We start from the raw sequence: 22,985 nt of genomic DNA, 5'->3' as shown, positions 1-22,985 counted from the left end.
CAGATGTTTGAAGGGAAAGAAAAGCGACTGGAGTTGATCCAGGAGCTGCGCGCCACCCACGTGCTACAAGACGATGACAGGCTCGTGAGGAAAACCGAGAAGCAAGTGACACTGGCCCTGCAGCGGCAGAGGAACTTGCATGAACACAAGGTTCTTTCCCTTTCTTTCTTGTTCCATTCTAGTCACATTTTCTCCCTTGATTTTTACTATTGTGTGAGCAACATTATGATAACAACAATGAATTGATGAAAAAGAAACATCCCCCACAATGCCATCACTCTATCACAGTCAGCATTTTTAAACTATGCTGCTACAGTCTATAATTCAAATGGGAATTGAATATGGTCTTATATTCCTTATTTGCAAAAAGAAGAAAAAAGAAACCTACATTTTAAAGGTTTCCCTTTCAAGTTTTCTTAAACATTTGATGACTGTACTATATTTCAGTTAGTGAGAGCTTAGCAGAATGAATAGTAATAAAAGCAATAAGAAAAAAGTGAGAAATGAGATTTATTTGTAAATATCAGCACTTATTTTGAGCTTTGGAGCTGTACCTAAGTCATGCTGGTTAAAACACATACTAAATATGTTAATATCTCATGCTATTCTGTGACTTTCATCATGACCTCTGCGTTCTGCTGACCTGACAACAGCTGGTAATAGCAGCTCTCACCCAACAAGGGTACATGTCTCCCTGTTCCCTTCTGTGTTCCTCTCTGTAAGCACCGTCTCTAATGCTATTGACTACAATGTAGATGCACTTTTCTGCCTCTCCCGCTAACCTGTTAATCGGTGTGGAAAACCATCTGTTTGCACAGTGTTTGGTGTTGTAAGAAAGTGAACTTACAGCAAAGCCACTATGACCCACCTTTAATCACACACGTAACTCTTGTGCTGTGTGGACTTGGGCTCGAGTGTTAAGCAGCTTGGAAATGTGCACAACTTTACTCCTTTCACATGACAGCAGGGCTGGATGGCCACTGCGTTTGGGGAGCTCGTGCAGCGGGGAGGGGAAGAAAGCCACAGGCTGTGAGACCCAACAGAAGGACCAGAGGAAAAAGCAGAGAGTCTCTGAATCGGAGAGGCCTGGGCATGATGGAGACAGGGCTGCACTTTTCTGTTCAGATAGAGAGCAAATGCCCAGAAAGTGCCAGCTCCCAGGACCTGGGTGGGAAAATGCCCTCTTTGGCCCTTGGAGGTTTCTGATTGTAGACTTTGGCAGATGCACCTAAGCCAGTCCAGGCTTTTCAACTCTGTCCCACTTAGCGGACATACTAGTCCTGACTGATATCATGTCAGCTAAGAGCTAAGGGAGGAAGTAGTGGGAAGAACTGTCATGCAGCCAAGGACTCGCCCTGCTTCCCTTCCCCTATACTAAGCACACTGGTGATGTGCAGGGGCCAGATGGACCGGGCACCTCATGGATGCCTACAGCAGTGCTGGCCCTCTCCTGTTCTCCTCTTACATTTTCTGTGGAAAACAGTCCAGAAAATGCACAGCTGCCAATTACACGATACGACTGCAATGGAATCACCTTGCTAATTTTTTTTTTTTTTACTTAATCTTCAAATTAAAATTTACTACCTGAGCATACCTTTCTTGTTGAGGGAGAAGATTAGACATGAACAGGATTTAAAATCTCAGGATTTTAAAGGTTGCCTCCTCGCGCCCCCCCCCCCCCACACACACACACACACACACACACACACACACACACACACACACACACGTGAGGGAACTGTGATCCCTGGAGATGAGGAGGAAATCTGTTTGTGATCTCTGGGCTGAATGACCGCCACTTACGAACGTTAGGAGTAGTGAGACTCTTGCCCTTTCTTTCCACCTCTCCTATTGTGTAAGTAAAGCTGGGCATTGTGGTTAGGAGGTGGGTATGGGCTGGGCAGTAGGTAAGGATGAGGATGAGTGTGTTGGACTAATAACTACGCTTGATTGACAGTCTCACCCAGTAGCCATACCACCTTGGAGACCTGAGCGGATGTCCTCCCTTCAAATATGAGCCAGAGGGGAACTGAGCACAGTGGCTGACTGTCAGTATTAAAGTAACATGTGCCTGGGCGGAGAGCTCTTCCTCTTTTACTTGAGAATGGAAGAGGCAACAGATGGGAGTGGCAAAGGATACAGTCCTTTAAATGCCTTTGCTCTCCATGTGTCAAGGCCAGGACAGATAGTCACTGTGGCTTATTCCTGGCCAAGAACTCCAGGCCTTTATTTTACCTTAAGGATCATATAGACATGTGTTTCTCCTGCTCTATTTCAAAGATAGTTGTTAATGACTTTGAAATTATGGTTTTCTACTTTCATGTTATTCAAGATCTTAAAATTCCCCCAAACTTATGTTAAAGGATGAGGCATTAAGAAATTAAAAAGGTGCCGAAACTGGTTTGGCTCAGTGGATAGAGCGTTGGCCTGCGGACTGAAAGGTCCCAGGTTCGATTCCGGTCAAGGGCATGTACCTGGGTTGCGGGCACATCCCCAGTCGGAGATGTGCAGGAGGCAGCTGATCGATGTTTCTCTCTCATCGATGTTTCTAATTCTCTATCTCTCTCCCTTCCTCTCAGTAAAAAATCAATAAAATATATTTTTAGCCGAAACCGGTTTGGCTCAGTGGATAGAGCATCAGCCTGCGGACTGAAAGGTCCCGGGTTCGATTCCGGTCAAGGGCATGTACCTGGGTTGCGGGCACATCCCCAGTAGGAGATGTGCAGGAGGCAGCTGATCGATGTTTCCCTCTCATCGATGTTTCCGGCTCTCTATCTCTCTCCCTTCCTCTCTGTAAAAAATCAATGAAATATATTAAAAAAAAAAAAAGATTATTTAAAAAATATATATATATATATTTTTAAAAAAAGAAATTAAAAAAGTATCAGTGAATTTCTAGGAGATTCTATTTTATTAAACTCCATTGCTATCTTTAATAAAATTCTTGATATTTTTCTTTCTGTCTTGGAAGACATAGCACTTTATTTGGCTAAAATTGAGCCCGGCTGGCATGGCTCAGTGGTTGAGCGTCGACCTATGAACCAGGATTCTGGATTGTAGGCTCGATCCTCAGTTTGGAGTGTGCCAGAGGCAGCTGATCAATGATTCTCTCTCATCATTGGTGTTTCTGTCTCTCTCTCCTTCTCCCTTCCTCTCTGAAATCAATAAAAAAATATTTTTTTGAAATTGAAATTTAGCTTTTTTTTTTTGTTATTGTTAATCCTCACCCAAGCATATATTTCCATTAATTTTTAGAGAGAGTGGAAGAGAGGGGGAGATACACATGGAGAGGAACATTGAAGTGAGAGAGACACATTGATTGATTGCCTCCTCATGCCCTGACCAGGATCGGGGCTCAAGCCTGCAACCCAAGTATGTGCCCTTGACTGGAATCAAACCTGCGAATTCTTCAGTCCCTGGGTCAACACTCTATCCACTGAGCCAAACTGACTAGTGCTAAACTTGAAATTAAAAAAAAAATGCATTCTGTGTAGACACTAACAGAATTCTTTGCTAAATCCTCTTTATAACTTGAGGACTATAAGCCTTCTGTGACTGACGGAGCAATCTACTTTCTCATGTCTAAGATTGTATCATAAGTTTTCCTAGTGACAGAACCCTCGAATGGGGCCAATCTAGAGATAATATTCCTAATAAAAACCAAGTGCAGTCTGAAAATAAAGTGACTCTCAATGGTTCTGGGTAACCCAACATCCCTCCTTATAAATCCCCATTTCTGTGGAATTTGTATCCTTAAAATTACATTATTTTTAAGGTGTCACTAGTTGAAAACCATCTGACTGGACTGGAAGGAAGGGTGCTGGCAGACATGTTCGACTTCCTGTCCAAAGAGCTGGTGAGACTCCAGGAAGAGAGGAGAATCCATGCCTTTGCCATGCTGGCCGAACGACAGCGGAGGATGCGGGAAGCTGAGGAGAGTGGTCGGCGACAGGTGGAACAGAGGCGCCTGCGGGAGGAGGACGAGATATTTAAGGAGGCAAGTGAGGGCAGCGGGATATCTGGAAGCTGTTTGTAAGGAGCAGAGTCAAACCAAAGGAAACTGAAGAAATGAAATGCATTTTTTTTTGTATTTTTCATTGTATTCAACAAATATATATTGAGATCCTACACAGACACACATTTAGCCACCTATTTCCTTATTAACTCATGCACATACAAGCACATGTGTCCAGAACCTTACACATTTATAAAGATATACAGAAACACACAAGTATATGTGTTACTACAGGTGGAACATAGTAAACTTCCCAACCCTGGACTATTATAAAACTCAGCTAATTATTCCATAGGTTCAACTTGATTCCCAGGAAGACTCTGGGCTCCCTAGAGCAGGCATGTTGTACATCCCATGGTGCCTTCCATCCCACCAGAATAGATCACTGTGCACAGTAGACATTGGGCAAATATATTTTGACTAGAGGCCCGTTACACAAAATTCATGCAAGAGTAGGCCTTCCTTCCCCCGGCTGCCGGCAGGCACCCGGGATCTGGGCTTCCCTTACGGCCCCAGCTTCGTCTGGAAGGTCATCTGGAAGGATGTCTGGTCTAATTAGCATATTGCACTTTTATTGAGGCCTGATGCATGAAATTCATGCAAGAGTAGGCCTTCCTGGCCGGGGAGGGTTGGAGGGCAGGAAGGGGGTGGGTAAGAGATCAACCGAAGGACTTGTATGCATGCATATAAGCATAACCAATGGACATAAGACACTGGGGGGTAGGGGAGGCCAGGGGATTGTCAAGGGCGGGGGGGAAAAAAGAGGAGACATATGTAATACTCTTTGTAATACTTTAAGCAATAAAAAAAAAAGAAGAAGAAGAAGAAGAAAAAAAAAAAGAGTAGGCTTTCCTTCCCCCAGCTGCCAGTACTGGCTTCCCTCCGGCACCCAGGACCTGGGCTTCCCTCTGGCCACCAGCGGGCACCCGGGACTGAGGCTTCTCTCCCAGCCCCTGCTTCGTCCTGAAGGTCTTCTGGAAGGATGTCCAGAAGGTTGTCCGGTCTAATTAGCATATTACCTTTTATTATTATAGATTGGTTGGTTGCTTGGTTGACACTGAATTAATCTGGTCATTGGGGTCTCTCGCAGGGAACATACAGGGATTCAAAGTTATGAATTTGGTGTTTTACAGGTAGGTATAGTGCCAGTCAAGAAACGTGCTGAGTTATTACGGAGTCCCAAGATACACAGAAATATCCAGACATGAAATAAAAAAGTACCCTTCTCCCAAGAAACTGAAAGTCTGTTGAGATAGAATGCATACAAAACTAAGGATGCTGCACGTGATGCCTCCTGTGTATCTACCTGTAAAACAGGCAAAACTAAACTATTACTATGGTTCCTACTTAGGGAGTAAAACTATAAGAAAAGGAAAACGTTTGCTGTAAAATTGTGAGAGGGGAAGGGGACTGTGGTCAGGAAGAACCCACGCAGTCTTCTGGGATACTGGCAGTGGCTGGTGGGTGCTGGCTTTCCTCTGGTTCGTTACACTGTACATTCATGCACTCCGCACTTTTCTGCATGTGTATTCTGTTTCACAGTTTGAAGAAAGCTGTAAAAAGAAGCAATGTAGATGGATAAGATGGTTCAGAAAGTTCATCAAAGATCCAGGATTCCTCTAGCTTTCTGCTTTTCTGTCCCTAAGGCCTGGCCTTCATGGCAGTTTAAGATGACTTCTGGTGCTCCAGCATTATGTCCCCATGAAATGAGGAAGGAAAAAGGAAAAAAAAATAAAGCTAGGTCTTTCCTTTTAACAATCTGTTCTGGAAGGTGCCTGCATCACTTATGCAGGTTTTCCCTTGGCTAGAACTATGGGTGCTAGGAAATGCAGTCTGTTCTAGGGACCTATTGGCTCAGCTAAAATCCAGAGGTTCTGTTATTGAAGAGGAAGGACATTGGGAAATAACCTTAGTCTCTGCCACAGTTAGGTAGTGTGACAAGACATGCTGTGGGTAAGAACATAGCCGGGATCCAGGATCTTTCTGCAATGTGTAGTGTCCACCCCCGAGGAAAATCCACAATTCTAAAATGGGTTAGATGGGAGGGGGCTGCCTAGAATGGGTAGAAAGGTGGGTTAGAAACAAATGGTCTAGATAGTAGAAAAAACGAACAATCAAAGAAGGGACTTAACGAACTGAGTAAATGAGCTAAAATATCGACCAGTGTTCATTTTTCTTGTCTTGTTTACATTAGTATTCCTGTTCTCAGTAACTGTGGGCATTTGGGGTTTTTACAGGTGGTTAAAGTTCACCAGAGTACTATATCTTCATATCTGGAAGACATAATACTGAAAACCGAAGACAAAACTGCAGAAGAACAAGCCAGGGCGGAAATTGAGAAGAAGGCTAAGGAAATCAATGACATTGCTTATGAAATGGAAAGCCGGTATGTACCAAGAGAATGGATGGTAGAATAGATAGCCCACTTGCTGTTACTTACATGTACTTTTCAGGAGCTTAAGAGTTCACCACCAAGGAAACACAAATATGTAGCTCATGCTTCAGTGCCCATTGTTTTATTAGCGTAACACTTTAGAAGCTAACATGCCTATCCCTGTGCATGGTGGGAGCACTGGGAGTAGAAGTTTCTGCAGTCTGGTTGGCTTTTACATTACTTACTTTAGAATACCTCAAAGCATGAAGAACAGGTGAGTAAGTACATGCAACATTCCTTGGAGTCCACCCCGAGGTGTGTGGACCCATGGATAAGTTGTATCTCTAACATTCCCTTCCTGGCTGGCAGGGTACATGAAGGGCGGGGCCAATCTGACTTTTCCATGGGGTTAACCAAGCTCACCAGGAATGTCATATTTCACTTAACCAAGGGAAAGGCGATGGTGGAGTTCCTTTACAAGTCAGGAGGATCCAAGTACAGCCACAAAGAAAGTTTAATTTGTTTATTTTTCAGTCGAACTCAGCTTCAGTCAGAGGAGATTGTTGCTGAGTTGGTTTATAGTTTCCTGATCCCAGAGGTGCAAAAGGACTTCGTCAAAGAAAAAGGTAAACCCATGCAAATGCGTCCCTGTGTGATTTTTTAAAAAGAGAAACTCTTTCAATATCCCAGAGATTTAAAACTGAGCAGAGGTATGGGGAGATTTCTGAAGGAGAATCACTGAGCTTTCTTATTTCAGAGCCTGTCCAGTCCTCTTCCTGCTGATTCCAGATATACTCACCTCTAGTGTAGATGGGCAAAGTCCTAATAAGCGTGGCCGAGCATCAAGAGCCAACCCTCCTTTGCAAGGGAGTTCCCAAGTTCCAGAAGAGGTGTACTTTTTGATTTGATTTTTTAAAAACATAAAGTAAATGTTGAGAATATGCGGGATTTTCAAAATGAAGCAGCCCGTGGAGGCAGGGCACGCGCAGGTGACTGTTGAAAGCGGGGGCGCCTGAAGGGTCTGACGCTGCTCTGCTGCTCCCCTGTGTCACGGATGCCTCCCGTGGCTGCCAGGTCTGTATGGCAGAGTAAACACCCTCAGATGTCACCTGTCAACAGCGGATGTTTTGGAAGATTGATGCTTTTAGTCAACAGATAAGGAGGAAAACGTGTGTCTTAAAAAAAGAATATTTTTTTGGAGCTTCCAGACTATTGGTGACAAACCCGATCCCAGAGGGAGGGGTGCAACCAGAGGTCAATACTTAAAGTGAAATAATATCTTAGTAGGTGTCAGAGTTATTAAGGGGGATTCTGGACATGTTTAAGAGAAGTGTAGTATTTTAGGCCATTTAACCAGGATAAAGGAATGGTGGGGTTCTCATGGATTTGAAGAGAACAAAGAAATATCTTATTTTCCCATTATATGATTGCACTATAATTTTTTAAACCAGTACCCTCTTCAATAAGCATTTAGCTAGTTTCCAACGTGTTTTTCTATAACTAGTGGTGCTGCAATCAGTATATTTTACACATGCCCTGGTTGTGCTGCTGAGAATAAATTCCTAGCAGTGAATAAGGTATGTGAATTTTACATTTCGATAGATACTACCAAATTGCCCCACAAAAAGATTGTTCTAACTCATACTCCCACCAGCAGCATTTGATAGCGCCTAAACAAGCAAAATTTAATTTTCAGGTAGTAAATATTTCTGTGTTACCTCATATTATAAAAGGAATATTGTGTTATCTAGATCCTTAAGAAAATATGCAACTCCTTTCTACTTCTCTGAGGTCCCAAGTGAGGTCAGCCTGTGTCAGATAAATTCTACCCAAGGGAATCCAGAGAGAGGGGGAAACTGTATCTAACAGTTATTTGTTTGTGACCCCTTCTCCAGCTCCTCCTGGCTCTGAGGGGAGGAGCTGGCGGGGGACTTGAGCTGAAGGAATCCAATGGGTCTTGTTTGTGGGCACGCTGGACAAGTCCTTAGCCTCTTCACTTTAAATATTTTAAAAAATATATTTTTAATTGATGAGAGAGAGGAAGGGGGTAGAGGGGGGCGGGGGGAAGAGAGAGAGAGAGACAAAGAGAGAAACATAGATTTGTTGTTCCACTTACTTATGCATTCATGCATTCATTGGTTGCTTTTTGTATGTGCCCTGGCTAACTGGAGATTGAACCCACAACCTTGACATATCGGGATGATGCTCTAACCAACTGAGCTACCCAGCCAGGGTGGCCTCCTCCCGTTATGTGCATCAAATCAAGAAAACCTTATGGACAGGGAGCATGCACTAGAACCTTTGTTTCTCTTTTCAAATAAGTGAGCCATATGTATTATATGTACTCTTTACCCCAAGTTAAGATAGTATATGCAGTCCATTTTGAGATGTCTTGTTGGTGTGTTTTTTTTGTTTTTTAGCTGAGGGATGGGAAAGACCTTGAAGAGACCTGTAAATAGATGTAAAATAACAGTAACTATTAAATTTTAAATGCTGCTAAGTTCTAGACAAGGTACTAAGCATTTTTAAAAGTACCTGATCGAAATTTCTTACAATAGCTGTAGGTGTGTTCTCATTATTCAGTTAAAGAACTTAGTGCTTAGACACATTATAGAACTTGCAGATTTGAACCATGATCTATGTGGCTCCAAAGTCCCCATACTTTGGGTCATACTACTGTGAAGTGCTGCAGGCTGCTGTGTGACTTACCCTCTATAAATTTGGATGATGCCTGAAGAGCATAGAATCCACAGTACTTCTCACTGCCCTTTGCTAGCTGTATGACTTTGGGCAGATTACTTAATCTTTCTGTGTCTCAGTTTCCTCATCTGAAAATGGGGATATTAATAAAACTCTCTTTTAGGGTCATGAGGTTTAAGTGAATAATTATATGCCAACTGCTTAAAGCAGTGCATGGCATAAAATAAGGACAGATGCTAAATGCTAACATCATCATCATCATGATTACTTCTTTGCAAGGGAAATGTGGTGCGTAATATACTAAGCCTTGAGGATACACATTCTTAGAGTGTGGAGCTAGGACCACCTTCTAAAGCCATGAGCTCCCATATTAGAAATGGAGGTTCAAAGGGAAGAATGGGGCACCTTACCTTTAAGTCATTTACGATATTTGTGTTACAAAATTTGCATTCTGATGCAAAATTATCATTTCTATCACGACTGTTTTGAAAACATGTGGGAATGAATGAGTTCAGACTTTCAGAGTAAAAATTCTTCTGTCTCTTGGCACAGTGAGGAACGCACAGCGGAAGCATATTCTTGCAGCCCATCAGATTATCCACAGGCACACAGGAGACATGCTTGCAAGGGACTTTGCTGAGCGACCACAAGATGAGCACTGACAAGTTACTTAAGGAAAAAACTCAAAGTGAGAAAGACAGCTAAGGTGAGTTTGATTTTTCCATTTGGAAGGAAGTAGAGAGGAGGGAAAGTAGCACCATTCAGCTTTGAGCTATCTATAATAATAAAAGCATAATATGCAAATCAACCGAACAGCCAAACAGCTGAACAACCTTCTGGACGACCACACCAGGCCAGCCAAGGCGGGTGCGATGCGATTGGTTGGGGGCCCCGCCATTGCCCCATGATCACCTCGCGGAGCTCCATGATCCATCGCCCCCCCCCCCCCAGAGAGAGGCCCAGGCTACCTGGCCCGCGGCGCTGAAGTGGGTAGGCGAGGCCTCCCTCCACAGGGCATCGATCCCGGGACTCCTGGACTTTGAGAGGATGCAGGCAGGGCTGAGGGACCTCCCCCCACCCCCAGTGCATGAATTTTGTGCACCGGGCCTCTAGTACTCTAATAATCATCATATGAAAAGATTGCCCATTGTTTAAGAAGATGAAGCACTCCCATGTAAATTGGCATATTTCATCTAGGATATGGAACATGCTATTGAAATTGTTAGAGAATATAGTGTTAGATATTATAGTAGTTGGACTCTTGTGACCAGAAAACAGGACTCTAGATTATTTTTATGGTTTCTTTTAGCGTGTGACTGTACTTATCACAAATAAAGCTGCAAAAAAAAAAGAGCTTGTTCTCATGGAGGTTCCTCTATTGCATTGTGCTAGTTGTAAGCATAGCATGAGGCACAGCCTCCTGATTCCAGCTCAGATGCCTTCTGCAGTGTCCATCAGGGGTTGGTTTTAGGCTCAACTAAATAGTCACATGCATAAGACTGACATGGACCACATTTGATAGGATTTGCGTATCGGTCTACTCAGCAAGATACAAGGCAGGAATTGCAGCGTCCAGGAGAGCCTTAGGCAGCTCTCTTGCTGTGGGAGCTCTTGGCCGTAGCCACACAGAAGAACACAGCCACTTTCTTTAGCCCCCCGGTTACATAGTTCAGGTACAAGGAAAAGAGATTCACATTGAGTGGGTGCAGGAGTTGTCTGGTTTACATGTCCCAGGGCCAGTATTGCTTGTAATAATTCCATAGGCAGAGTTTCCAGGGCCCCCCAATGGATTTGCCCAGTTACAAAAGTCAGCACACTCAGGGTTAGCTCAAAGCTACAGTTTCCTATTCAGTATTAATAATTCACTTATTAACCCTTCCCAGTCAGATTCTAGTTACCACGCAGGGGTCATTTTTGGCTCAAGTAGTGTTAGTAACATACTTGACACTTATCACCTATCAGATTACTAGGAGAACAGAGCTAAAGAGTCAATTGGAACTAAAATTCTCATGAGAAGGGAAAACGGAGTGAACCCTTTGCCTATACCTTCTCCCTCACCCTCCCGTAGCAGAGGCACAACATTCATTGTTGGGCCTGAGGGTATGCTGTCGGGTTAGGGAAGGAGCCAAAGTTTAGGGCGGAAATTGAGCCTGGCAGTCAGAAGGTTTGGGGGTTTGGGGTTGGCCATCTCTGCCACCAACTGTAGAACCTTATACAATTAATTTTCTTTTCACTTAAGGCATGCCCAGGCTCATGTGACTGAGAGACCCTCTTAGGAGAATCTGCTGGGACTTTAAGTCTTAATAAAAGAGGGTCATGGAAGGAGGGTTGAGATGAGGGGGCAGTGAAGAAAGCAAGCAGAGAAAAAACTGATAAAGGACTCTTAAATATCAGGCTGTGGATATCATTACAGCAGAAAAGCTTTTTTATTTTTAATATACTTTTATTGATTTCAGAGAGGAAGGGAGAGAGAGATAGAAACACCAATGATGAGAGAGAATCATCGATGGGCTGCCTCCTGCACACCCGACACTGGGAATTGAGCCCACAATCCAGGCATAAGCCCTGACCAGGATTTGAACCATGACTCTCTGGTTTATAGGTTGATGCTCAAACACTGAGCCACACAAGCCAGGCAGTAAAGATTTCGTTTTTAATTAATAATGAAATAACCTCTGAAATCATTGAAGATATAATCCATATATTTATTTGCATGTTATATACTATCTGTATAATATAATTTGAAGGACCAAAGCATTCTGACTATCATTATTGTGATAAAAGTCAACCTTGTTGTTGGGGTAGTCATTTTTCTTACATGCAAATGTGATGAGATTAATAATTTACATAGTTTGACTTGAATACATCCACATTTACTTCTTAGTATAACACACCTGTTCTATGACATCCATGGTGATCTGTGAAATCAAGCCACAGGAGTGTTAAAATGATTTTTTCCTTTATGCTTACTGAAACTAAAATACATTTCATTAAAACCCATTATATAGTTATAAAGTACAGTTAAAAATATAGTTGCCAAGCTAACCAAAGACACTCAGCAAGAAAGAGCAACCGATAAATTAATAAAGTATCTTCTTAATACTCGATTGAATGTTTGGAACATGATGCTTAATGGCCCCCCTAGTACATATTTCTCCTCCTTCCTTCTCTCAGAGGGAAGATGGGAAGGACAGCTGTGAGATTATAATAATGCTTAGAGAAAGGGACCACTGATTAAAATTTTTTAAATTGGCTTGAAGACAATAAAGAGCTAATAAAGCAGTGAGGAATTTCTGGGCAAAAATTTAGGAGAAGACAAATTCAGAGCTTTGGAGCTGGCCTTTGGAGCCACTTTTTTTTTTTTTTTAACCAGAGGGAATATGCAAATTCTTTCAAGAATGTGGCTGAAAGGCTTAACAGTGCTTTTATCAGCTTTGTAAAACTAGGGGGACAAAAACTGGAGTCAACTTGAGGCTCTGGTAAACCTCTTCCATTTGGGCTGGGACTCGGAAAGGCTGTGCTCTGGTAGTAAGGGTTGCTTGGGTGTAAACCAAGCATGTCAAACTTGCAGTGTGGCCCACAATGAATATTTTTGCAGCCCAACCAATATAACGGTATGTAAGAAACATTTTAATAAAAATTTCGTAACTTAATTTTTACAATATCCTGTTATACATAATTATTAGTAATGAACTACAACGTTTGCTAATGACTGGTTACTATAATCTTGTTGCATTCATTTCCCTTATGCGCCTAACGCACAGGCACACCATTTCTCCCCACTAATACTAGCAGCGAATATTTTAGCAGCCAATTGCCATGTCATCAGTCTTGTTCTGACTTGCGTGGTGTGTGCAACAGGAAATACTTCACTTTCGGAGAACAAGAAAAATAGGTTTATTTGCGTTACGCTTATTAATTTGTGCACTTATTCAGTATCTGGTAAGTTAATGTTCAAGAAAAAATATTAATTTTATGAAAATGTTCTATTATTTTATGTTAATGATTACTCATTTATTTCAGCTCTTTGTATTCAGCATGTCTCTATCAAAATAAACCTACGTTTCTGTGAAGATTGAAGTTTTTGGGGTTTTTTGGCCCACATGAACTTAAACCTTGTTTATTTGGCCCATGTTAGCCTTTGAGTTTGACATGCTTGCTGTAAACTATCCACCTCATAGACTATAGTTCAGCTTCTAATCATTTGAATGATCCAAAAAATATCTCAACCTCAGAAATTAAATTAAAGAGATACTTAATTCCTGTTGCCTCAAAAACCTTGTCAGAAACAAAAGTTAAATTCTCATTGGAGAAAGTTGACATTATTCTAGACCTCAGTTTATTTTCACAAACAGTTTTTCATGTACAATTTCCAGAACACAATCAAGAATGTCCCGATTTATAAGGAGGCACATAAAAATGTAAACAAGCAGCAGCAGAAATTATGTAGATCATAGAAACAGACCTAAAGGGAGCTAAAATATTGGAATTAGTAGACAGGGATTTTAAAATAACTATGCTAATTGCTTTGGATTTCTAGTCTCCAGAATTGTGAGAAAATAAGTTTCTGTTATATAAGCTGCCCAGTCTCTGGTGTTTTGTTATGGCAACCCACTCTAAGATTTTGATCCCAGGAGTAGAGTGTTGCCACAACAAATATGTAAGCATGTGGAAGCAGCTTTGGAACTAGATAATGGGCAGAGGCGGGAAGAGTTTTAAGGTGCATGCTGGAGATACGGATGCTCCTGGCGATTCTGGTGAACTTTCAGACAGAAGTGAGGAATGCGTTATTGGAAACCAGAGGAAAGGCAATCCATGTTATAAAGCAGCAAAGAACTTAGCTAAACTTTGTTGTTTTATGGAAGGTGGAACTTGAAAGCATGAAATTGGATGTTTAGCTGAGATTTCTAAACAAAATGTTGAAGGAGTTGGTTTCTTCTGGCTGCTTATAGTAAAATGTGAGGGAAGAGCGATGAAGAAGGAATTGTTAAGCAAAAAGGGGCAAGAACTTGAAGATTTGGAAGATCCTTAGCCTATCTGTATTTCAAAGCGTAAGAAAGTATATTCTGAAACGAACACTAAAGATGCGGCTGAACAGCTGTCTGACAGCTTATGGGAGCTGAAAGGGCTGGAGACGGCATGAGATGAAGGGACGCTGTCAGGCTTCTTGGATTGGACCAGATGAGACAATACAGCTATTATGCTCCAAATGTGCACAATTCTTCAATAGACAAAAATAACCTGGAAGGCGATTTAAAATTAGGGCCACTGTCTCAGTTTCAACAGGTCAGATGACTTCTGCCCAGAACCTTAAGGGTGGGACCACCCATAGGACCCTGCCCAGGGAGCCGTAGAGATGAAGGGGTGGGGTCACCTTACATGGGAGTAATTGGGCCATGCTAGTGACCTGGAAGCTAGGACAATGAGCTAAAGGATTAATCTCAAGCTTTAAGATCCAGTAGAATTTGTCTGGCTAAGCTTTGGACTTGCATGGGACCCATTCCTTTTTTCTTCCTTCTCACTTCTCCCTTTTGGAGTGAGAATATCTATCCTGTGCCTGACACATCATTGTAGTTTGAAGCACATAACTTGTCTGATTCACAGCTGGAGAAGAATGTTGCCTCAAGATGAATCAAACCTTGAGACTCACCCACATGTAAATTAGACGATGTTGAGATTCGATATTGGACTTTAGAATTTGGAAGTGATATTCAAATGAGTTAAGACCTTGGAGCTGTTGGGATGGAATGAATGTATTTTGCATGAGAAGGATGTGAATTTGGGGTATGGGTGTGGAATGCTCTGCACTGAATTGTGTCACCCCCAAATTCATATGTTGAAGCCTTTAACCTCTAAGACAGTGGTCGGCAAACTCATTAGTCAACAGAGCCAAATATCAACAGTACAACGACTGAAATTTCTTTTGAGAGTCAAATTTTTTAAACTTAAACTATATAGGTAGGTACATTGTTATTAACTTAATTAGGGTACTCCTAAGGCTTAGGAAGAGCCACACTCAAGGGGCCAAAGAACCGCATGTGGCTCTCGAGCCACCATTTGCCGACCACAGCTCTAAGATATTGACGTTCGGAAATGAGGCATGTGGGAGATAAATAGGATTCGATGAGATCATGAGGGTGGGCCCCTCATGACGGGAATAGTGTCTTTATTAGTAGAGACACCAGAGTTTGCTCTCTGTCTTTCTCTGCCATGTGAGGACACAGCTAGAAGGCAGCCATCCGTAAAATGTTGCATAAAGCAGTGTCAGCTATTTCAGAGTTGAAATTATGCAGTGTGTTCTCTGATAAAAATGCAATGAAATTAGAAATCAATGACAAGATAACTCTAAGATGTTTGGAAATTTAGAAATGTAGGTGTAAATAATCTCTTCATCAAAAAAAGTGTCAGGACAGAAACTAGAAAATATTTTGAACTGAAGAATAACAAAAATGCCATGTATGTATCAAACTTGTGGAATGCTGCTAGTGTGGCACTTACACAGGAATTTGTAGTCTTAAAGGCATTTATTAGAAAAGAAAAGGTGAAAATAAGACTAAGCATCCTTTTAAAGAAATTATAGAAAGAACAGCAAATTAGAGGCAAAAATGTAAAAGGAAGAAAATAACAAAATAAAAATAACAGAAATTAATAAAACAGAAAATAGACATGTCTTCTGATTCTAGGTAGGATGTAGTAGGTAGCTATAATAATGAGAAGATAATGGGCACATTGTAAGTGTTATATTTCTAAAGGCATTGGAGAGCTGTGGAAACAAGGGGACTAGATGCACTAAAATGGCAGAGAGAAAAGAGTCCTTCCTAAGTGATCTGAGGTCGCTGGCCATTTTCTTCCTCTGAGCATTGGCCACATCTGGGCACAAGCTAAGACACAGGCTTGACGAAGACCGAGGGACTTTACTAACGGAATGGCGATCTGCTTTATAGACTTCCTGAACTGTCAAAAGCTAAAAGATGCCTTGGGCTGATGAACACAGTACAATATACAGATGATATATTATTGAATTGTACCCCTGAAACCCATATCCTTTTATTAACCAATGTCACCCCAATGAACTCAATAAAAAATACAATAAAATATTTTTTAAAAAATCCTTTGTATATTATTCTAGTCCCTTTTAAAAAAAAAAAAAAAAAAGGAGAGGAGATTAGGACACAGGCAACATATAGATCAGGAGGTGGCCATGTGAAGATACAGCAAGAAGGTAGCCATCTGCAAGCCAGGAAGAAAGGCCTCAGAAGGCACGAACCTGCTGGCACCTTGATCTTGGATTTACAGTCTCCAGAACCAAGAGAAAATAAAGTTGTTATTTAAGCCGGCCAGTCTAGGGTATTTGTTATGGCATTCTTAGCTAACTAACAAAAAATTACAGAATTAAAACAAAAAGTTAAAATAAAGCAGAGAGATAAATTGAAGAAGGAATTGCTCACCAAAAAGGAACAAAAAGTTGAAGAGTTCAATTCTTACACATATATGCAGTGGATATATTTTCTGAGTTTAAATTACAGGTCCAGGAGCAGTTTTCTTTTTTTAAAAAAATAATTTTTATTTCTTGAAGTATTACAAAGAGTATTACATATGTCTCCTTTCCCCCCCTCCCCCCTTGACATTCCCCCAGCCCCTACCCCCTAGTGTCTTGTGTCCATTGGTTATTCTTATATGCATGCATATAAGTCCTTCGGTTGATCTCTTAACACACACCCCCCAAACCCTCCCCAGGCTTCCCACTGCAGTTTGACAGTCTGTTCAATGCTGCTCTGCCTCTGCATCTACCCCTGTTCCTCAGTCTATACTGGTCCCCATTATCTGCCCCAACCTCACTGGAGCCATCCCAACCTCACTGGGGCCGTTTCGTCCTCACCAGGGCCTTCTTGACCTCACTGTGGCTGTCCCGACCTCACTGGGGCCGTCCCAACCTCACTGGGGCTATCCCTACCTCACCAGGGCCGTTTCCACCTCACCGGGGCTGTCCCGACCTCACCAGGGCCATTTCGGCCTCACCAGGGCCGTTTCAACCTCACCGGGGCCGTTCCAACCTCACCGGGGCTGTTTCAACCTCACCGGGGCTGTCCCGACCTTACCGGGCCCTCTCAGCATCACTGGGGCTGTTTCAACCTCACCGGGGCCGTCTCAACCTCCCCGGGTCATTCCAACTTCAGCTGGGGCGTTTCGGCCTCACCAGGGTCGTCCAGCCTCACCGGGGCTGTTTCAATCCAGGAGCAGTTTTCAACCTTGAAACAAGTGCAAAGGAAATGTCCATATTTCAAGTCTATTTGTGCAATGGAGGCATGTCCACCTAACCCTTCATTGGAAATGATTGAACTGTGTTGTAATGAGATGTCAAAAGGCCTCTAATGGAATTCTAGAAATGCCTTCTACGTAACAAGTATGCACAATTAGAAGCCTGTGTTCATAGCAGGACCATTTCTTGATAGCAGCATTGGAGCAAGTGCCTGTGTGGAATGTCTCCTTGCACATCACCGTTAACAGCGAACATTTGCAGTCTATTTTGAACTTCAGTTAAGCAAAATTATTCCTAAATACTAGTTTATTCTCATTAGTAGATCTCTATTACAAAAAAAAAAACTGTAGTTAATTATATTATTAGTCTTTCGAATTTTATAAAAAAGAAAAATAGTGTGATGATTTGTTTTCTCTCTTGTTATTAGAGTACCTACATAATGTCCTGGACTTTGTCTCTTGGCCCATAGAGGCTAAAATACTATCAGTCTCTTTGCAGAAAAAGTGTCAATCCCACTTTCCAGCAGTTAAAATCAATGATGGAGAACTAAATACAGCAACATGGATGAATCTCACAGATACAGGGTTAAAAGAAGAAAGTTTTTAAAAATCTAAAATGAGTATGGCTATGAAGTTCAAAATGTTGTGTTTAGAAATGCATGATTAGGAGGTAAAGATATACAGAAAAGCAAGGAAGTGATGACTACAAATAAGAATAGTGATTATGTTTAGAGGGTGGGAAAGGACTGATTGGGAAGGAGCAAGTGGGAGCTTATAGGGCTTGTTGATGGGGCGGGGGGTATTTACACAGATGAATCTTCTACATGAATTCATTAGGCTGCACATTGGTTTTCTGTACTTTCCTATTTGTGTGATATCCCATAATTAAAAATTAGAAATGTGTATGTGTGTACACACGCATGTATATACCTGCATTGTGCCTGCAACACACACAGACAATTTCTGGAAGATCAACAGAAGATGGGTAAGTAGCAGTTGGTAGGCATGGAGCTGGAGACTGAAGGTCAGACTGAGGGGAAAAAGACTGACTTTCTTCATGTTTTTCTAGATCCTTTATGGCGCATACATCTTAAGTTTCCAGTTATAACCCAGTTAATGTAAAGGTTTTTTAAGTGCTAGAATTTGGAAACTGAGACCCTGTGAGCGAAGAAATATTTGGACCAGGGGCTCATAGAGGCAGAGCGGGAATGTGCCCGGGGCTGTCTGACTTCAAAACCGGGCCTCTGTGCCAGTGTGTCACAGTGACTTTTTGGATGTATTGTTTTGATAATGATGGTTTCTCATGGACATTTGTGTTGTTTCTTACAGGCTATGATCTTTTTAAAAGAAGCTATACAAATCATCATAAAGAATTTCAGTAGTCCGTGCTTCTCCCAAGATGTGTGTCTCTTATGGGCTTGTCAATGTGTGATTCATGAAGAGTATATTTCTCTTAAACTCACAATAATTTAAAATGGTGTTCAGTAATAATAATCAAATGAAGGAGCTTTATTCTCTTTGGTCTGTGTGCCAAAAGACATGACAAGAAGCTTCATAGCAGGACCATTTATGAGAGCCCTAAACTAGAAACCCAGATGTCCATCTACATTGCAATAGACAAATGGTGCTATAGTAATACCATCAGCTCACTATTGGGCTTTAGATCTAAGAAGTATATTCATGCAACACCTGTAGAGAAGGCGATGTTAGAGAGCCATCTGCCCATCCTGTGTGCTGACAAACATCAGTGTTGGATGGATCCTTCCTCATTTAGAGATAGGTAAATAGGAAAAACAATAAATAAACAAAAGCATCAACAACAAATTAACATGGGACCCGTGCAAAGAATTGACAAAAGAAAATGTATGTTACTCTAAAAATGTATGTTACTCTTATAAAATACCTTATTATAGAAAACAAGAAAAATTATCTGCTTGTTGTTTTGAATAGGAAGCAAAAAAAAGTGGCCTTTTAGGAAACTGAAACAGGAAATAATAAGAACAGACAGCAGCCAGATAACAGACAGATGCAGGCTAAAAAGAAAAGAAAGCTGGCTGGTACTGGAAATAATGGGGGGAACACTATGTGAAGTAGATGACTGTCTAACTGCTATGCTGTACACCTGAACTAATACAAAATAATACTGAATGTAAACTGCATTTGAGCAAAAATGTTACATTAAAAAAATAAAGCTGGCTAGATGAAACACACACACACACACACACACACACACACACAAGGCTAAAAATCCAATGACATCATTTGGATGAAGTTAAAAGAACAGATATCTCACAGCAGAGAATAAAATTGGTATGTAGCTGACAAAATTGTTAAGTCGTCCAGTATGGGGTGGGAGGGAAAGGGCAAATTTTGAAAAGGACAAAGGAACCAAAACATGTAAAATGGAAACAATAATCAAAGATTTTCTGAGCTGAAAAAAATACCTGATGGTTCAAACTTGAAAGGCTTTACCTTGTCCTTGAAAAGCCAGGATTGGGCATCTTTTTCCCTGTCCTGAGGATCACAGACAAACAGATAAGTACTACACAAGTAAGGAGGCAATTGAATTTTGTTTTTTTCCTTTAAAATTGCTAAACTGAGATAGGTAAAGGTTATATTAGTCAATCCTGAAAAAAAAAATCAGGTACACAAAATGAGAAGAATTGAGTTAGAGTAGACAGGATAGAAAGTGGGAACAACTGACTTTCTTTGTAAAGAGCCTAAAGTAACTATTTTAGGCTTTGCAGGCCAGATGGTCTCTGATGCTGCTACTCAACTCTGCTGTTGTAGAGTGAAAACAGCCATAAATAACACATAAATGAGTAACTGTGGCTGTGTTCCAATAAAACTTTATTTACAAAAACTGGCAGCAGACAGGATTTCGCCCATGGACCATAGTTTGCCCATTCCTTCTCTATAGCGATGAACTAAAGTTAAAATCAATACCAACTTTTAAAAGGATTTAAATGGCTTCTAATAAAGAACAAGAAACTTAGAATATTTTCTTTCTTTTTTAATCCTCAACTGAGGATATTTTTTCCATTGATCTCTAGAGAGAGAGTGGAAGGAAAGGGAGGAAGTGGTGTTGGGGGGTGGGGTGGGGAGAGAGATAGAGAGAAACATCGATGTGAGAGAGAACATGGACTGGTTGCCTCTTGTGTGCTCTGAATTGGCCTGGGATTGAACCTGCAACTTGGGTATGTGCCCATGACCGGGAATTGAACTCATGACCCTTTGGTCTGCAGGTTGGTGCTCTAACCACTGAGCAACTGGCCAGGGCTAAACTAGAATATTTTCTAAAAAAAACTTTAGTCTTCCCAAAACTGTTTTTTATTTAGACAAAAAGAAAAAATATAAGGTATTACAGAATTCTCATTAGCTAACTGAAGTTTACCAGGGGAGGACAACTTTTTCTGATACTGGCAACTCTCTAATTATAATGACTTGAATTTAAACACCCAACTTTGATAACCTTTGCTTTTGAAAATAAATCACCTGAGCAACGAGCAAAACTTACGTTAAAAGCCATGTTATCATGGCAACCAGAGCCATGCAGTAGATTGAGGCTAAACTAATATAGTCAGATAGAGGCCTGATGCACGAATTCATGTACCAGTGAGGTCACTCAGCCTGACCTGTAGGATCAGGCTGAAACTGGCTCTCTGACATCCCCCGAGGGGTCCTGGATTGCGAGAGGGCTCAGACCAGGCCAAGGGACCCCACTGGTGCACAATCAAGGCCTGGGAGGGACCACAGGAAGGCTCCAGGGCATGTCCAGATGTCTAGCTCAGTCCCAATTGGCCAGACCCCAGCAGTAAACTAACCTACTGGTTGGAGCATCTGCTCCCCGGTGGTCAGTGCACATCATAGCGAGCGGTTGAGCAGCCTTAGCATATCATTAGCATATTATGCTTTGGTTGAAGGGCTGACCGGTCGACTGGACACTTAGCATGTTAGGCTTTTATTATATAGGATAGCAATACACAATCACAATAAATGAACTTCTGAGGTTGAAAATGGATACATAATCAGATATAGTGAATCCTTGTGCCACTTAACAAAGGCATTGCTTCTCTTCAAAATGATTAAAAATAGGCAAGGTAAAATCCAAGGAAGAAGTATGTAGTGTGAGTACACACTTTGGGATGAGAAACTATTAGCACAAAATTTTTGGATATTCCAAATTTCTAAAGTGCAGAGCTCCCAGATAAATTACATTAAAGTCTGAGTATATGCTAGTTCAAGGGGAGCTCCCACTACAAACTCTCATCCCTGCTTCAATTCTAGACCGTGGTACCCACTCAAGAGTAGAGTTGCATCTACTAAGAAGACTTGGAGTACGTTTACTTAGCAGGCTGCACGGAGGTTCACAGACCCACTTACTAGTAGAATGGAGAATGCCAGTGAGCACATGAGTGACAATGAATGGCCTTCAACTGTGCTTACAATGAAGCAAAAGCCAAGGCTAACGCCTTCACAGTGCAGTGGCATGGAGGTTAAGAGAGTGGGCTCTGGAGTCAGATGGTCTGAATCCAAATCCCAGTCCAATGACAATATGTCCTCAGACAAGTTACTTGACCTAACTAAGCCTTAGCTTCTCTGCATCTAAAATGGTATAATCATAGCATGAAGATGTAATGAATTAATTCATGTAAAAGGCTTAGAATAGCAAGTGGCATATGGTAAGCACCCAATAAGCACCAATTCACTAATTTTACTGTCACTATGGGATAGAAGCAAAAGAGAGATGGGTGGAGCATGTTTTTTGCTTTTAAGGCAAAATAGCTGCACCTATCGCTTCATGAAAAGTGGACCAGTGGATGTCAGTCTTTAGCAGATGAGTTTCTCCATCTCACTTGGGGAGAGTAAGAGAGAGAATATGGATGTGCTGTCACCCCTCCCTCCCCGCAAGTGGGGAAGAGAGAGGAATGAGTGGCCCTTGTTCTGTAGAACCATGAAGTATAATAATAAAAGTGTAATATACTAATTAGACTGGACAGCCAAACGACCTTCTGACTGTCATTCCGGATGTCCTTCCTGATGAAGCCATGGCAGCAGGTGCCAGGGGTGATCAAGCAGGTAGGCGAGCAGTTAGGGGTGATCAGGCAGGCAGGCTTAGTGTTTAGGAGTGATCAGGCAGGCAGGGGAGTGGTTAGGGGTGATCAGGCAGGCAGGTGAGCAGTTAGGAGTCAGCAGTCCCAGATTGTGAGAGGGATATCCAACTGCCGGCAGTCAGACATCCCCCGAGGGGTTCCAGATTGTGAGAGGGTGCAGGCCGAGCCAAGGGACACCCTTTGGGATGAGAAACTATTAGCACAAAGTGAGTACACACTTTAAGATGAGAAACTATTAGCACAAACTCTCATTTTATTTTTAAACCTCCTGTACACAAATTTCATGCACCAGGCCTCTAGTTTACAATAGAGCCTCCCTCTGACTGGACATCAAAGCAGTAGAAGAAAGTATCATGAGAAGAATTTTCCAGAAAACATTGAAAAGTGAGGAAATCTTTTACTAAGAGGCAACATTTACTGCCAAATGTTGAAAAAAACCAGAAACAAGGGCTATGGTGGTTCTCAACCATGGCCTCATGTTGAAGTCATCTCAGTACTTAAAAAGTTGGTCCTTGGACCTCTC

The 22,985-nt window shown here is 41.7% G+C and overlaps 1 protein-coding gene across 3 annotated transcripts in view; it reads left to right on the top strand.

Annotated features, from left to right (window-relative positions):
- CFAP91 (cilia and flagella associated protein 91) overlaps window positions 1–22,985 on the top strand; it is a 75,953-nt gene that overhangs the window by 49,776 nt on the left and 3,192 nt on the right. The window contains exons 13-18 of one of the 3 annotated variants that reach the window (XM_081086890.1): window positions 4–150; window positions 3,776–3,997; window positions 6,253–6,401; window positions 6,924–7,015; window positions 9,642–9,795; window positions 18,678–19,978. In XM_081086890.1, coding sequence (XP_080943016.1) covers window positions 4–150; window positions 3,776–3,997; window positions 6,253–6,401; window positions 6,924–7,015; window positions 9,642–9,751 — 720 coding nt within the window. In that variant the 3' untranslated portion in view covers window positions 9,752–9,795; window positions 18,678–19,978. Of the gene's footprint in view, window positions 1–3; window positions 151–3,775; window positions 3,998–6,252; window positions 6,402–6,923; window positions 7,016–9,641; window positions 9,796–9,905; window positions 10,431–18,677; window positions 19,979–22,985 lie in introns of those variants that run through there. The other 2 variants (XM_081086891.1, XM_081086892.1) reach the window with 2 other exon arrangements.

This window comes from Myotis nattereri (assembly GCF_964212035.1).
Source record: "Myotis nattereri genome assembly, chromosome: 3".
Lineage (NCBI taxonomy): Eukaryota > Metazoa > Chordata > Mammalia > Chiroptera > Vespertilionidae > Myotis > Myotis nattereri.
This window is presented reverse-complemented; position numbering and strand designations above follow the sequence as displayed.